Here is a 17959-nt window from a genome sequence, read left to right as displayed (position 1 = left end):
GAATGCTTCAGGCCCTCACATATGCCCATTTAATGGCTTCTGTCTTTTTTCCAGCTATAATTTAATCCCCGACCTGTCTTGCTATTGATGCATTTAAAAACAGTTATGCCCTCCGGTTTCACAATGACATTAAATTGTCTCATCCATGGTCACGTTGACTGCTTTTTGTTATTGTTGACTCTTAATTATAGCCAGAAAAAATTATGTGGAGGTAAGTGTCATTTTAATTTTACTTTCAATGATATTGTTTTGGTTGGTTTTATTACATATACATTTATTGTTTAATATTTTATTGATTAATTTTTTTGTCATAAATACAAATTGTATATATATATATATATATATATATATATATATATATATATATATATATATACACACAAACAAATTGTCATTGTCATATATATATATATATATATATATATATATATATATATATATATATATATATATATATATATATATATATATAAATACATATATATACATATACATATATATATATATATATATATATATATATATATATATATATTTTTTTTTTTTTTTTTTTAATTTATTTATTTTTTCCATGTTCGGCTTTTTTTAGTATTACTTTTTTTGCTTTTTTTTTGTTGGGCTGTTTTGGAAGAATTACTTATACTTGAAGTTAGTCGCAGGGTATTGATTTCTTAGGAAGTAAACAAAGTACTGTACCTTATTTATGTCCGTGTACCTTGCATCAACCTCATAATTTATTTTTCTCAGCAGAGGTCAAACCTGCAGTCTTATGAATCTCAGCACTAAGCACCGCAGACAACCAAGACGTCATCCTTTATAAATGCTATTAATATCCCATTAAACCATTACCTGGTATTGGTATCTGCATCAGAATAGATCTGGATTCTTAGAAGGGGAATTGGAGTTAAATGAGGCAGACCACATCTAACTGTACCACAGTATCTCTGAGGATCTCAGTAATGGGAGCGTCGTCCTCTGCTGCTCTGACAGGCTGTTTCTGGGTCAGTCCTCAGCCCTGAGAGAGGCCCGATCCACAGCATCACACACAGAGAGAGAGAGAGAGGGAGAGGGAGGTATTTTTAGAAAAATGGGGCTTCACTGTACCTTTTTCTTGCAAAAGAATCATTAAAAGACCCAGCTAGCTTGTCCCAGATTTTTGCTCAGTGGGTTTAGACTGGACCAACTGAGTGGAGATGTAGAGGCACGGCTGCGGAGAGCTTGACAGCGCTCTCTTGATTCGGACTGGACTGATATCTGGACTGGGTCCTTGATGGAGGATGAACCTGCTCTGAGCGATTCTTGCTTTTTGATGATAATGGATTGAGGAGGTGCTGACCTGAGGTGAACTCTAAGAGATCTACTCCAGTATCCGGCCAGAAGACCCAGAAACCATGATGAGAAGATTTCTGAAGAGCCAGAAGGGCCGTTTCTCCCTTCGCCAGAGCCGATCGGGGTCCCGGAGTGCCTCTAAAGACTTCTGTAAGTTTTTGATGGAGAGCATGAAGATCTGTAAGACAATGCAATGCTGTAATAAAGTGTCATCATACTGGTGGTTATTGCTCAGAAATGAGAAAAAATAGAATCTTTTAATTGTTAAGACCATATATTTTAGTATATTAAGTAATAAGTCATTATGTATAGTGTAAATTGGAGATAAATAATATTGTGTATATCTTGTGTCTTCATTGCACTTTTCTCATATGCAGACAATTCATATACAAATAATGTTTGTTTTTCAATCCACAGACCCAAACCCCAGCGTGCTGAGAGATTTCCCACTGACTATTGGGGGTAACATAAACGCTTAACGGTTTTTTATACCTTTTATTAGGTCACAAGTAATTACAACAGCTACAGTAGGTTATATGATGAAGTGACTGGTTATATGAAACTCTGTAATGCTTGAACTGGTCTGATATCTTTAAAATGCATGGGTGGTTTGATTCTAATACAGGTGTAGAATTACTATTTATTTATGTATTTTATATATTACTTTTTACAATATTGTTCAGACAGATAAATATATTTTGAGTTTATGTTCTTAAATTGAGATTATTAAAGTATAAATTTATTAATTTTTATTTGGAATATATATACAACTTCACAAAAGTCTTGTCATCTATCCAAAATTTAGGAACAACAAATAATTTGATTTCTAGTTGATCATTTGGTATCCGAAGTGGCTTAAATGAACGGCAAAGGCCTCTAGATTACACTTATTTTATCAAAATAAAATACGATCATGCCTTGATTTTTAATTATTTAATTAGGACAGTAAGGTCTGACTTTGCTTAGACAAAAGTCTTGGCACTTTACAGAAATAATGTACAGTATAAAATATAAAGTCATGGTGCAGTGGAAAAAGAATAAACATTGTGTATGACTCCCATGAGCTTGGAGGACTGCATCCATACATCTCTACAATAACTCAAATAATTTATTAATAAAGTCATCTGGAACGGCAAAGAAAGCGTTCCTGCAGGACTCCCAAAGTTCAAGATTCTTTGGATTAATTTTTAATGCCTCCTCCTTCATCTTACCCCAGACATGCTCAATAATGTTCATGTCTGGTGACTGGGCAGGCCAATTCTGGAGCATCTAGACCTTCTTTGCTTTCAGGGACATTGATGTGGAGTTTGAAGTATGAAAAGGAGCGCTATCCTGCTGAAGAATCTGCCCTCTCCTGTGGTTTGTAATGTAATGGGCAGCACAAATGTTCTGATATCTCAGGCTGTTGATGTTGCTATCCACTCTGCAGATCTCTCACACACCCCCATACTGAATCTAACCCCAAACCATCATTTTTTCTTTACCAAACTTAACTGATTTATGTGAGAATCTTGAATCCATGCCTGGTTTAATAGGTCTTCTGCAGTATTTGCAATGATTAGGATGCAGTTCAACGGATGATTTATCAGAAAAATCAACCTTCTGCCACTTTTCCTGATGAACTAGAAATTAAGTTATCATTTGTTGCCTTTACAACTGGGATCGAAGACAAGTCTTTTGTCAGGTCAAGCTTGGGTTTTAAGCATCAAAAATAAAAGATAAATGCAGCTTTTTACTGTTCATATGAATATTTCTTTGTTTAATTTTGTTTTATTATAATTACAATTATTTTTCAATTACCTACTAAAGCCATCCAGTACAGTTTAACAGCTTTATATAGCAAACAATCCTGACAGACATAATAACATCATTAGTTATTTGAGGACATGATGTAACATCTTTTAAACCCATAGATTTTAGCCATTTGTCAACAATTTTAATAAATTTAAATAAAATAACATTTTATATGATGACTTATCGAAATAAGTAGAGTCAGAGTCAGTAGAGTCAATAAGTCAGAAAGCATGTTTTATATTTATATGTGATATTCTGAAGGACGGTTTACCATTATTTCTCCTATTTTGCAACATAAATAAGTAATGTAGTATCTTTCTTTTTCTAATCTCTCATGTATTGACTTTCTCCAGAACTGGCACTTCCAGCAAATAACCAGGGCTGGCCGGAGGAGTTTGGCTTTAAGCTGGGTGGTGATGGACCGAGTTACATCTTGTCTGTGGTGGAGGGCAGCAGCGCTTACATGGCCGGACTGCAGCCGGGAGATCAGGTGCTGGAGCTGGATGGCCAGAACGTCTCGTCTCTCAGCACTAAAGCTCTCGTTGCTCTGGCTCAGACCCTCAAGACTGTGCCGCCCAGCATCGGAGTCGTGTCTAGAATAGAACAGGTCAGTTATTCATCTCTGACTTGCTATTTAATGAAACTGACATGCAATCGTTTGGGGGAAACACTTGGAAAAGAAAAATTATTGTATATTTTTTACCATGATTTACAGAAGACAATTTAGATTTTAATTAAACAAGAGTCATTTACTGACATATCTAAAGACCACAGAAAAGTAAAGATGCAAAATGCTCACTATCAGTTTGAAACTTTTTAAAAGGAAGGACCTGGTCCAGTTGCATGAATGCATTTAAGCTAAGAAATCTCTTAGTTTTAAGGTAAAAGCAGTGGTTATCAATTTTGGCCTTTTTGCATCTTTTACTTGACACACAAGGATTTCAATTCAATTCATCTTTATTTCCATAGCGCTTTTAGAAAGTAGATTGTGTCAAAGCAGCTTAACACAGAAGCTCTAGTAAATTTAAACTGTCAGTCCAGTTTTCAGAGTTCAGTTTAGTTCACTCCAGTGTGATTCAATATTCACTGCTGAAAGTCCAAACACTGAAGAGCAAATCTGTTGATGCGCAGCTCCACAAGTCCCAAACCAAGCAAGCCAGTGATGGCAGTGGTGAGAAACGAAACTTCACCAATTGACAAAAGTGAAAGAAACCTAGGCTCATTTCGGCACAACCATTTCCATTTCTCCTCTGGCCAAACTTCTTGTACAGAGCTGCAGTCTAGGCGCCAGAGGCTAGAGAATGCTGGACGTCTATCATGGACAAGTTGCAAGTGTGAGTAGTGTGAGCAGTTGTAGAGGCTGGCCCAGTTAATTTGAATCAGTTAAGTAAGGGGAGGTCGAGGACAGTAATTGAGAACCAATGGGTTAAGGGAACCCTTTGTAAAAACTGAGTTGTAGTCAACTTAAAACGTCAAAAAAACGTAATAGTCAACTTAATGAATTCAAGCCTTATTCACTCTTTATTATCTAAGTGTTCCCTTAAGCATTACAAATTCCATTGCATCCATTTCACCTTAATAAAATTTAAGGGACCGAAACAGCTTAATTAGGTCCTTTTAATACAAAGCTCCTTCCGACTGAAACAACATCCCCTTCTCTTTTAGATCAATTAAGTAATTTAGTCTTTTCAGGGCTAATTTATTTTCTATTTTGGAAACAACTTGTGGATGTTATTAATATTGGTTCTGCATTAAATGATTATTATTTATTTGTATATCAAATTGTTTGTACTTTTAATGATATGTTATTGTTTATTTAGGCTTTAGACTGTGGGATGTGTTTCAGGTGAAGTGTTCTGCTTGTTTGATGTTTGTTTTATCAGTTTATTTTTTGTTATGATGTGAAGTACTCTGTTTTAGTTATGAACTTTTTAGGGACCCTCTCGAAAATGACATGGTTCATCTCAAGGGGCTATCCCATTCAATAAATTCAAATTCAATTATAACTTGTTCCTAAACAAACTCAATACTTTTTGTGCAAATAATTGACTGATGGGTTGCAGCAACTTTTTTTTTTTTTTTTGCAAAATTATCTAAAAGAATAGCCTTTTATTCAGTTTTTAGTTTGTTTTATGTTTTTTTTTCTGTGTTGACGTTTGTAGCATAACTTATGAATACGCTTGTGGTTTTAGTAAAAGTTGTTTTTCGAGTTTGTTACTATCTGTTTACTGTTAGAGGCAATAACTATAGTTATCGCAGAACTGATTGGGAGATTGTGAGAGACTACAGTGAAATGCTTAGTAAAGACACTTAGGTAAGGTTGAAAATTAAGTTAATTGGAATGCTCTTATTACTTAAGGACTTTCATGCAACCGTGCCCTGGATGCAAACAGATCAGGAGAAATAACATTTATAAACAAAACAAACAACTGGTGCAGGAGCACAATCAACATAATAGGGCAGGGAAAGAACGTAGCTGAAGTAAGAATTACATTGTACAGGGAACCTGTTTGCTAACTGTGTGTATGAGAACACATGCTTTGAATCTTGAATCCCAATTAGAACAGGTTGGACAGGGGTAGACTAGTCTCTCGTAGCCAGATCTCAGACTGACAGTTGAAGGTGTGGGAACTTTGGCCACTTTGAATGATAAAGGGCTGCCCACGATGCTATTTGCCTGACAGGTTAACCAACCAATAACCATTCGTTTTGTTTTGCTTCATGTTTAGGGCTGTGGAAGTGTCCACAGAATAACAGCCTGGCCACACACAACCGTGCGTGATTCATTTGTGAAGGTCTTTAAAAGCATCAATATTCCTAATGATATGTCAGAAACATAATAAATCAGTAGGACATGTATGTGGATGCAGACTTTGCAGAGATTGTAGCTTTTTTTATCCGATCAGACTTGTTTACAGGTGGACACACTTGACTTGACTCCTGGAAACCCTGTATATCTAAACCAATCAGAGAATGACTCTGAATCTGCTAAAGTGTTTCCAGAAAACTGTGCCATATGCATCAGACATTTAGCCAAAGTTCTGTGGGCAGTGCTTGGCCTGACATCTGAGGCTGAGACTAGGGGTTGACAAACTCCAGCCACATTGGGATTATAGACAACTGCTCAAGCAACCAGAGAAAAAAACTAAAGCAAGAAAATAAAAAAAGAACCATAACCAATTTAAAAAATATACAAGAGAACAAAATTAAAGCAAAACAAGAACTATGGAAACCAATACTAAAAACTGAACATTACAGACTAAATGTAGCGCAATCCAACAAGACTCAGGCAAGGAATTTGCACAGAAAATACACAAAGACACAAAAAAGCTCTAAACATAGAAAGCACTTACTGAGCTGCTAGCACAGAACCTTGACACTATAATTCAATCCACATTAGTCAACAAAAAGTACTCTGATTTAGCATGATCACCTATTCTCGTAAGTGCATTTTAGAATAAGTAAACAAACAAAACAGAACAATGCAAAACAAACATTTATCAAACACTAATATAAATGTTGTATAAATCCGTAACAATTCAAGTTTATCAATAAGGTAGTTGAACAGAAACTAATGATTTGATTTATTATATGCTGAAAATTATTCATTACATGCTTCGTTTTGTCAAATAACAGGAATAAATTACAATGCACAATATACACTCACCGGCCACTTTATTAGGTACACCTTACTAGTACTAAGTTGGACCCCCTTTTGCCTTCAGAACTGCCTTAATCCTTTAATCCTCCAGTTTTGGTGAGCTCGTGTGAATTGTAGCCTCAGTTTCTTGTTCTTAGCTGACAGGAGGGGCACTCGGTGTGGTCTTCTGTTGCTGTCTGCTGCTGCCTCAAGGTTGGAAGTGTTGTGCAATCAGAACTGCTGTTCTGCATACCTCGGTTGTAACGATCGGTTATCTGAGTTACTGCTGCCTTTCTATCAGCTGGAACCAGTCTTATTCTCCTCTGACCTTTGGCATTTGCGCCCTCAGAACTGTCACTCACTGGATATTTTCTTTTTTTTCTGAACATTTTCTGTAAATACTAGAGATGGTTGTGCGTGAAAATCCCAGTAGATCAGCAGTTTCTGAAATACTCAGACCAGCCCGTCTGGAACCAACAACCATGTCATGTTCAAAGTCACTTAAATCAGCTTTCTTCCCCATTCTGATGCTCAGTTTGAACTGCAGCAGATAGTCATGACCATGTCTACATGCCTTAATGCATTGAGTTGCTGCCATGTGATTGGCTTATTAGAAATTAGCATTAACGAGCAGTTGGACAGGTGTACCTAAAAAGGGGCCAGTGAGCGTATGTTACAGTACTTTTCACTACTTACATTCATTATTCCAAACTTTTGATAGTGTAAATTAAATGCGTAATAAAATGATAATCTCTCTTACTGTTTTTATCTGCTTTCCCACCACAGATGGACATTGCCCCTGGGCCCGATGGCCGTTTTGGCTTTACCATAGTGGGTGACAGTCCTCTGCTGGTGGAGGACTGCATCCTCAACTGTCCAGCAGGCCGCAGTGGACTGCGAGCAGGAGACTATGTGTTGGAGGTGAATGGGATACCAGTGAAGCAGCACGAGACGGCGGCGGCCATGATCAAGGCCTCTCAGGGACGGACTCTGCGTCTGGGTGTTCTGCGCATAAACCGCTGGCAGAAACGCACCAGCAGCAGCATGAAGGAGACCTATCACAGCGGAGAGGTCGTCAGGCAGGACCGCAAACACAAAGCTCTGGAGTTCAACAAGAAGGTGAGATTTCAACAGAATAATTTCAGGTTTACTTACCTACCCTCAGTTCATTCAACATGTTGGAGAAGTTCTTTAGTAGAACATGGTTTTTAGTGAACATTCTCGTTCATTATTCTGGAGAAAGTCTTGTTTTATTTCAGCTAGAATAAAAGCAGTTAAAAAATAATAATAATAATAAAAAAATTATATATATATATATTTTTTATCATTTATTTTATTTTATTATTATTTTTATTATTTATTTATTTATTTTTTATGTATTTTTTTAAGGTTTATATTATTAGCCCTCTTAAGCAATACTGTTTTCGATTGTCTACAGAACAAATCATCGTTATACAATAACTTGCCTAATTACCCTAACCTACCTAATTAACCTAATTAACCTAGTTAAACGTTTAAATGTCACTTTAAGCTGTATAGAAGCGTCTTGAAAAATATCTAGTCAAATATTATTTACAGTAAGGAGGTCGCTGGTTTGAGCCCCAGCTGAATCAGTTGGCATTTTTGTGTGGAGTTTACATGTTCTCCCCTTGTTCACCTGGGTTTAGGTGAATTGAGTAAGCTAAATTGGCCGTAGTGTATTTGTGTGAATGAAAGAGTGTATGGAAGTTTTCCTAGTGTTGGGTTGCAGCTGGAAGGGCATCCACTGCGTAAAACATGTGCTGGGAAATTTGATGTTTCATTCCAATGTGGCGACCCCTGATTAATAAAGGGACTTAGCCGAAAAGAAAATGAATTAATGTTTAGAAATGTGTTGAAAAATATCTTCTCTCTGTCAAACTGAAATTGAGGAATAAAATATACAGGGGGGGCTAATAATTCAGGAGGGCTGATAATTTTGACTTCAACTGTAATGCAAGTCTGTAAGAGCAAAAAAATAAAAAACACAAGCAAAACAAATGAATAGCTGTTGCTCTGCACAAGACATTGAGGCCTTATGAAGTGATATGATCATTATGTGCAAGCTGAAGATTAACCCACTCGCAGAGAAGCTAGTTTGGACCTGTTAAAAATCAACCAAAAGCACTTTTAATAGTATTTTCAAAGAAAGTAGGCTGGCAAAGCCACATTTTTTTCTTTTTTCTTAATATTTTTAGGTTGAGGAGATTTTGGGGGAGGAGCCTGAGGTGAAAGAGAGGCTATTTGATTTGCTGAAGCAGTATGCAAATGAGAGGGATGTTGAAGGACTGGCGTCGACACTTCCAGAAATACTGCTCACAGAAGAGCATCAGCAACTAATTGACAACATCAGGTACCAACAAGCTTTCATCGATCCACTTCTAGTCCCAATTTACAGATTTCTTGTAGCATTTTAGGTTTTCTCTTTGTGTTTGGATTGGTTACAAGTCTGAAATGTAATTTTATCTTTTATATTTATTATTTAGGGTCATGAAATGCTAAACATTTTTGACAGATGCTTTTGTGTTTCCCATTAAAGACAATGCTTATATCAGTTCATTTTAACTGTAGGAGAAAATGTTTATATATATATATATATATATATATATATATATATATATATATATATATATATCTGCACAGGCTTCATGACTCTTCAAATCTTTAAATTGTATTTTCTAGATAAAACAAAAAAAATCTCAGCACAAATAAATAAACTTGCTAATTTTTATTTTATTTTAACTGTTTGTGTTTTGTTGTTTTGTTTAATTTGATTGATCAGTTATAATGGTTGCTTTGCTTTATACATTTTAATGATCCTTTTGGAGTGCTAATTGGTGTCAAGGCTGAAATATTTCTTAATTTATTTATATTGTCGGGAACCGTGAATGCCTTCTTTAGCAAGTAAGAAATGTTTTTTTGGTATTTGCACAAAGCTTTGTATTTGCTGTCATTTTCCATTGTTCAAACTGCTTTTTAAGGGGATTTCTTGCATGTCTTTAGAATGTATTTATTTATCATTTGTTATTGGGAAATCTTTAAATTAAAATATTTAATTATTAATCTAAAAACTCTATAATAAGGGGAGTTTGTCAGAGAACAAATGTGCTGATCAAAAATGCTTTCTAACACTATTGTGATATCACTTTGCATTTCATTGCATGCTCTATTTAATACCACATTTTTATTTTTTAGGTTTATATTTTTAATGTATCTGGTGGTTTCTGAGTCATCTGGTCTGATCTGATGCATGCTGTTCAAACTGTTTAAAAAAAAAGGTTCAAAACGACTTTTTTAAAAAAGTTAAAAAACAAACAAACTGCTAAATAGAACAAAAAGAAAAAAACTGCAATACAAATTTGTTGTGTCATTATGGCCAGTCATCATTAATCCAGTAAGTTCACTATTCCCTCCCATCTCCATTTAAAAATGTCTCATGGCAAACAAAATCAGGGCAACTATAACATCCTCTGAGGACATTACTTTCTAAGGATTGTTTGTATTTACTATTTAAACCATAGGTCTCAAACTCAATTCCTGGAGTGCCACAGCTCTGCACAGTTTGCAAACAGGAGTTTGAGATCACAGTTGAAGTCAGAATTATTAGCCCCCCTTTGATTTTTTTTTTCTTTTTTAAATATTTCCCAAATTATGTTTAACAGAGCAGTAAAATTTTCACAGTGTGTCTAATAATATTTTTTCTTCTGGAGAATCTTGTTTGTTTTATTTGGGCTAGAATAAAAGCACTTTTTTATTTTTATTAAACAGCTTTTAAAGGTCAAAATGATTAGCCCCTTTAAGCTAATTTTTTTTTTTATATATAGTCTTCAGAACAAACCATCATTATACAATAACTTGCCTAATTACCCTAACCTGCCTAGCTAACCTATTTAACCTAGTTGAGCCTTCAAGTGTCACATTAAGCTGTATAAAAATAGCCATTCAATTTTTATTTACTGTCATCATGGCAAAGATAAAATAAATCAGTTATTAGAAATGAGTTATTAAAACTATTATTATTATAAATCTGTTGAAACAATCTTCCCTCCGTTAAACAGAAATTGGGGAAATAATAAAAAGGGGGGCTAATAATTCTGACGTCAACTGTATGATTTAAACATTTAAGATTGTTTATTTGTGCGCAATTAACAATTATATTACACATTGTGAAATTATATTAGATATTAAAAATTATAGGTGCAATTTAGTATTCTTATTTTCATGCTTCTTATTTCTGCATGTTTATTAAAAAATTGTATTATATGTAATATTATTAGAATTTGTTAAAGATATTCTTTTTAAAAAGTCCCTCTCATAGGTTTGCTAGTGTCAGTTCTCTCTGGCACTGCAATAACTCGCTGATGAGGGTCTTTGTCAGGAGAATTTGACACATCTCATAGCAGCAAGGTTTTCATTTACGCTAATGGAGCGGTTTTAACAGCAGCTCTACACTGGCTACAACTGAAGAATTATGCCTGTGGTGTTTAACGGATACAATACTGTTTCTTCAGTAATTTGTCAGATAAACCTTATTTAAAAAAAAAAAAAGTTAGACTGGAAACTATTCCAAAAGGGACTTATTTTTGACCTTCACTGGGAGTGAATTATGAAGAAGAACAGCATGCTCCAGATACCTAGATTCACACTTTTCATCAGCCTGTTCTGGTTTAACCCTTGATTGTATTGTCGGGAACAATGAATGCCTTCTTTAGCAAGTAAGACATGTGCTTTGTATTTGCAAAGGATTGATTTTGCAGTCATTATCCATTGTTTAAAAGCAAGCTGCTCTTTTATGGGATATTTGTTGCATGTCTTTAGAGCTGCAAGAGTTGTTGATGGAGTTTGTTTTGAGTGCACATCACATTATACTTTAAAGTGCCCATTGTGCTTTTTTGGATATTAGCTTTCATGTAGTGTGCAGCTATTTCTAAAAGGTCAGCAACGTTTTCAAAATCAAAGTGGAGTTAATCTCTCCCAAAAGAAGCGATTCTAAAAATGTCTGAAATGAGTTGTCAGTGTTGTTTCCTGCCAAACAAATTTGCAGTATGTTGTCAGCAAAACAATATACTTCAAGCTTTAAATACCAGTTGTAGCCGAGATGTTGTCTACATGTATAATAAAACGAAATTCCACTTTAGATATGTCTTCAATGGGGCGACACAGGGACTCAGGGGTTAGCAATGTCATCTCACTGCAAAAAGATCGTTGGTTTGGGTCCCGGCTGGGCAAGGAAGGGCATCCGCTGTGTAAAACTGCTCTGGCAAACCCCTGATCAATAACGGATTAAGCAGAAGGAAAATGATTGAATGAATGAGTCTCCAAGGTTTGAATTGATACAGTAAAACCAATGACATTGCTACAGCTTATATTGCTCTGTTTATACTGTTTATGAGTGTTAAGGAAGGCAGCTGTCGCCTCACAACAAGAAGGTCGCTGGTTCGAGCATTGTCTAGGTCAGTTGGCATTTCTGTGTGGAGTTTGCATGCTCTCCCAGTGTTCACGTGGGTTTCCTTCGGGTGCTCCACTTTCCTCCACAGTCCAAAGACATGTGGTATAGGTGAGTTGGGTTGGCTAATTTGTCCCAAGTGTATGTGTGTGAGTAGGAAGGGCATCCGCTGAGTCAAACATATAGGGGTTAAGTTGGCGGTTCACTCCACGGTGGTGACCCCTGATTAAAAAAGAGACTAAGCCGAAAAGAAAGTGAATGAATGAGTGCTAAGGAGGCTTTTGAGGTTGAAATTCTGGTATGATAATAGCACTTGATTTCTAACTAATATCAACAGACTGGGCGGTCTGACCAATCAGTGCAAAATATACTCGGAGAAAGGCGGGGTTTAGAGAGAACAGAGCTTTTCAAACACTGTGTGAAAAAGCTAATGCTTTAATGTGTATAATAAGAAAAATAAAGTTTTTTTTTTTTACTTTGTAAGCCTTTTGTAGACAACCTCCAAAACTAAATTAAGAATGCATATGATAACATATGCACATGTAGATTGAGTGCAATTAAACAAAATAGAAGAAGCTCTTCATGCTCATTTACAGTGAAAGCTTTTGCAATTGGTGACCATCTCTGCATTCTCACTGTCCTTCAGATCATTTGAGCGATGACCAGCTTGTGTTCTGCACTCCGTCCCAGCAAAAAATTTGCCCAGTGCTCCCCATGGAACCTCCCTATTTTTGAAGCAGCCTACTTCTTATAATAAACCTCTCTTAGGTCTGTGACGCACCAGAAGTTTGCACAAAATCCACATAACAACTTTCTTGATGTAAAGTTGCGTGGTACAAAGCAGCGGCTAACAAGATCTTGGGACTTTGCCTTGAATTGTTGAGGGAACCGCTTCTTTGTGTCTTCAGGTTTTGACTGCTCGGTGTCATTTTTGAACTCAGGAGTTTTCAGCCTCGAACCGGGATACATCAAGGATCTTCTAACTCATGCTGAATTATGTGGATCAGATTGAGTAACTCTCCCTCACGCTGACCTGCCTTAGATTTCCAGTGGGACAGTTTCTATTTTCTCCCTCTCTCTCCGTTCGTGTTCTACTCTTTTATTCTGTACTCTCTCCTCACCTCTGAAGAAGCTGCAACTTTGTCTTTCATCTGCAGTTAAAAGCACCTGGTCCGCGGTTCTGGATGTAGGCTCCTTTCTAACATTAAACTCCCCAAGGCAAGCCAGCATGGAGATGTGGGCATACTTGACAGAGCTGACTCGATGATGACGTGACCTTAAGTTTCTTTCTTCACCCGTGCAACGTCATCGCTCCTCAGGTTGGCGCTAATAAGCATCTCCTCATCTGGATACTGGAGATAATGGCTTTTCTGATTGTCCAGTTGTTTTCGGTGATTAACTCTTCCGGCTCTATGAAGACCTCAGCACTGAGATCAACAACATATTGTTGCACTTGAAACGTAATTCAAAGGAGAGATGGGTCGCAACAGGGGTCGCGAAAGGGGTTTCTCCAGGCGGTTTCGGTAAGAAGAAGCTTGTAGGATCATTATCAGAAAAGCTAGTTTTGGACATTGGGGTCTGATTGAATTTATAGGGTTATTGTAATTCTAATTTGGGGCTTTATAGATAAAGGACAAACAGCTTTGATATTTACTCAAAAATTCCCATCTGTTGTATTTTTAAAACATCTTAACTCCCCATTATTTTGCCTTGTTTTTGAACTTGCTTTCTTTAATAAGGATTTCGTCTTGTCGTTTAAAACCTGTTAAGCAGATGATAATTAGTTTGTAGCCATTAGCATGCTTTGTTTGTTAGAATTAAGCAGGATAAAACAGTTGCAGTAGGTTTAGAGATCACCTCCTTGTGTTAATAGATATCTTTTATAATCAAGACACTTCCCACCTTCATTCATTTTAAAAAGTGCGTCCTTAATCTGTGTTCCCTCCCCTCTCTGACTTGGGGTTAATTTTAGATTTCATGTGACCTCTTTCTAATTGAGGGCATTCTGAACTAAGTTAACTTTTGGAGAAATGTGGATTTAAGTCCCATTAACTGTTTTTGGGGTAACCTACAGGATTGCTGACATCACTGAGATTAGATTCTATGATGCCACAATACTTGGTTACATTAGACCTCATGATTACCACTTTTACAATCTTATATTATTTTAAAGTTAATATTAAGAATGCTAAAAATGCTTTATCTTACATAATGTAGTGGGAATGCATGCATGTATGAGGCTAAACACTGACCAGACCCTTTAGGTACACCTTGTAATACCCTTTTCCTTCAGAAGTGCCTTAATTCTTTGCAACATAGAGTCATCAAGATGCTGCAGACATTACTTTGAGATTTTGATTCATGTTTACATAGACATGCTGACTTGAGTGCACATCTATGATTAAAAAAAATCTCCCATTTCACCACATCACATATACAGTTGAAGTTATAATTATGAATTATTAGCCACCTGTTTATTTTCCCCCAATTTCTGTTTAATAGAGTGAAGATTTTTTTTCAACACTTTTCTAAACATAATAGTTTTGATAACTAATTTCTAAAAACTGATTTACTTTATGTTTGCCATGATGACAGTAAATAATATTTGACTTAATTTTTTTCAAGACTCTTTTATAAGCTTAAAGTGACATTTAAAGGCTTTACTAGGTTAATTAGGTTACCTATGCAGGTTAGGGTAATTAGGCAAGTTATTGTCTAACGAAGGTTTGTTCTGTAGACTATCGAAAATGTATAACTTAAGAGGGCTAATAATTTTGACTTTAAAATGGTGTTTAAAAAAATTAAAAACTGCTTTTATATTAAAAAATTAAAAACTGCTGAAATAAAACAAATAACTTCCCCACAAGAATAACATCTTTCCCCACAAGAACAAATATTATCAGACATACTGTGAAAATTTCCTTGCTCTGTTAAACATAATTTGGGAATTATTTAAAACAGAAAAAAAAAATCCAAAGTGGGGCGAATGATTCTGACTTCAACTGTTTGCTTTACTGGATTGAGATCTGGTGACTATAGAGGTCATTTGATTTGTATGAACTCCCTGTAATGGTCATGAAACCAGTTAAAAATAAGATGAGCTTTGTAACATGATGAAATGGACATAATAATTAACAGTACTCCAGTAGGCATTTAAACGATGCTCAAGTGGTACTCAGGGTCATAAAGCGAGCCAATAAATTATGACCACAACATTACTTCACCACTGGCTTGAAGAGCAGATACTGCACAGATACATTCATGCTTTTATGTGGTTTGTGCCAAATCCTGACCCTATTATGCAAATGTATCGAATGTGGCAAGTCGCCACTTTGAGTGGCCATTATTATCTAATAATAAAATGTCAGTTAGGTTAATTATTCCTTAAAGGTCCATGAAACCCCCTCTTTCAGTTCAAGTTTACCTCAGAATTTTTTCAAACAATGCATCATAATGTGCGTGGAGCTCTGCGGTCAGAGGGAGGAGTGGGCGTTGCCAGCAGAGCAAGGGAAAGAAAGAGAGGAGCGAACAGCTGTTGTCAGTCGACTCACAAAATGAGACACAAACCGTAAGGAGACCCACGATTTAATAGTTTGCAAACTTAAAATCCAAAGAAATAAACAGTAATTTAATTTCCTGCTGCATTTGTTATTCGTAATTTCATACACACATAACCACAATCAAAATCATTATAAAGAAAACCATGATTATATAAACACTATATATGAGGAGGACTTCTCTCCTCCTCAATCTCTGGGTCTGAATGCAGACTCGGTGCAGCAGGTCTCTTGCCCTGTCTATTTCAACTATTAGCCCTGCCGGTAATCTGGTGGATTTTAAACATGTGCGAACACGGCAGCACATATATAGGCGATGTGTTTGAATGGTAACGAACCCAACTGATAAAAGACAGTTCGTCATTCTTCAATTCTCCTACAGCTCTCCAGAGAAAAATGCTTGCTGCACACAGCTTTGCTGTATCAGCCCTGACAGCATTGCGGGGAAAAACATGCAACAAATTCAGTAAATCATGGAAGCAAACACATAGGACCCTTCATGAACGGCTAAATACTGCATGCTGCATGCTGAGTCCGTGGACGCGGTCTCTCTTAGTCACCATCACAGGGTCTCACAGCTTGGCAGGTCTGTGTCTTGCCTTCGGAAAGCAAGTGCAGTCATGAATAATTAAGAAGCGCAGTCTTTTCATAGGATAAGAAATCTCAGCTATGAATTATAATGAGAACTCGACGCATCATCACTGATTTTGATTCCGTCCCAAGCATTATCTTAAACCCGGAAGAAAATTATCAAAATTGTCCAGTTTTCCCCACAATTAAATCTAACAGGTGCTTACATTGTCTTAACTGATGCTCAACACACACAAATCTGTTAAAATCTCAAAAATAGTACTCAAGGGTTTCTTGAACCTTTAAGTATTTGGGCAGTCCTGCAAAAACTGCTGAAAATGCTCCAGGTTATGCAGTACATATCATAAAAAAAGATTAATAAATCATAACTAAAAAAACAAAACATTAAATCTTATATAAAGAAAATAAGACTGATCATTATAAATAATTATTGATGATACTAATAATCAAAGTGAGATTAAGATAAAAGCTTTCACTCACAAGAATAATGATTACACAATAAACGCTAATACAAAGCATCTGATTAAAATGATTATTACTGTAAATAATTTAGTGCAAACAAACAATGAGACAATTTGTATAAAAAATACAATAATCAAACACAATAAGGTAAAACAAAAGTGTGACGAGGGGTAAATGTACCACACTTTATTTAAAAAAAAAAAACTATAAAAAAATCAAGTTACAGTATAAAAAATAGTGTTGTTAGTCCTAAAATAGGCTTGATTATTAACTTTAAGGCACAGAAATGTCTATTCATCTAACATCTGTTCAACAATTTTCTTTTAAATTAACATCCAGCCTTGGCACATCTGTAAAGCACACATAGGGCTGAAAACGAAGATAAAATTATGTTTAGAACTTTAGATAGGATGGTGGGAATTAAAAATCAGCAAGGAGAGTGAAAAGCACTCTCACTTTAATCATTCATCCTCGCACAGCTTCAAAATAACCATCAGACACCTTTCAGTAGTCACCTGCTTACCTGCTTAGCTTTTGTAGTTGATCAAACAGGATATTTTTACCTGTCCCTTTGCACAGGACAGACAGGAAAAAAAAGCTTCATGCATCACATGAGTCCTCTTTTCTTTTCATAGCAGGTCATACGAGCATCTCTGTAATCGGGTATAATTATAGCAGACTTTCTCATAGCCGTTCCTCCTCCTCCAACTTTGCTTGCGTGTCTTCATCCAGTGTGTCTCAGCAGGCTTGAGAGTATGTTCAGTTTCTCCTCTGTGACTCCGTCTGCTGTTTGCCATGTTTGTCAGGATCTTCATCCCTAAGAAGCACAGGCAGCGCTTTGATGAGATGGTCTCTCAGAGTCTGATCAGTCGATTGAGGGGCCGAAGCTTCAGCGAGCACAGGAACAATCGGCTACGACGCAGCCGGAGCGAAGACCACCCTGAACGGCTGCTGTCTGTGTCCACTAGAGCCAGCTCTGTGCCCAGGACCGCCAACGACGAAGTGGTCATGCCTCCTGCCCGCGGCCTCCGCAAAACCACCTCGCTCATCGCGGGCCATTCCAGCTCCTTCTCCACTCGCAGGTCAGTCCAGGAAATCAACGTTTTGTGGTTTTCATTTTGA

At 36.4% G+C, this 17959-nt stretch overlaps 1 protein-coding gene and 1 long non-coding RNA gene across 3 annotated transcripts in view; one reads left to right on the top strand and one right to left on the bottom strand.

Annotated features, from left to right (window-relative positions):
- Positions 1-612: 612 nt before the first annotated feature.
- LOC141381172 (uncharacterized) lies at positions 613-17796 on the bottom strand. The gene is made up of 4 exons (XR_015480623.1): positions 17361-17796; positions 3587-3716; positions 1337-1507; positions 613-1015 (listed from the first exon to the last, which is right to left on the bottom strand). It is a non-coding gene; the product is annotated as an uncharacterized LOC141381172 (long non-coding RNA).
- Positions 1011-17959, top strand: part of grid2ipa (glutamate receptor, ionotropic, delta 2 (Grid2) interacting protein, a) — a 34691-nt gene continuing 17742 nt past the window's right edge. The window contains exons 1-6 of one of the 2 annotated variants that reach the window (XM_087244156.1): positions 1011-1479; positions 1747-1791; positions 3477-3730; positions 7550-7882; positions 8980-9134; positions 17644-17919. In XM_087244156.1, the coding sequence (XP_087100282.1) occupies positions 1392-1479; positions 1747-1791; positions 3477-3730; positions 7550-7882; positions 8980-9134; positions 17644-17919 (1151 nt within the window). In that variant the 5' untranslated portion in view covers positions 1011-1391. Of the gene's footprint in view, positions 1480-1746; positions 1792-3476; positions 3731-7549; positions 7883-8979; positions 9135-13036; positions 13751-17643; positions 17920-17959 lie in introns of those variants that run through there. The other variant, XM_087244158.1, reaches the window with a different exon arrangement.

Source organism: Danio rerio, chromosome 3, assembly GCF_052040795.2.
Source record: "Danio rerio strain M-AB ecotype USA chromosome 3, GRCz13ab, whole genome shotgun sequence".
Taxonomy (NCBI): domain Eukaryota; kingdom Metazoa; phylum Chordata; class Actinopteri; order Cypriniformes; family Danionidae; genus Danio; species Danio rerio.
The sequence above is the reverse complement of the archived record's forward strand: the minus strand, read 5'-3'. Positions and strand labels throughout refer to the sequence as shown.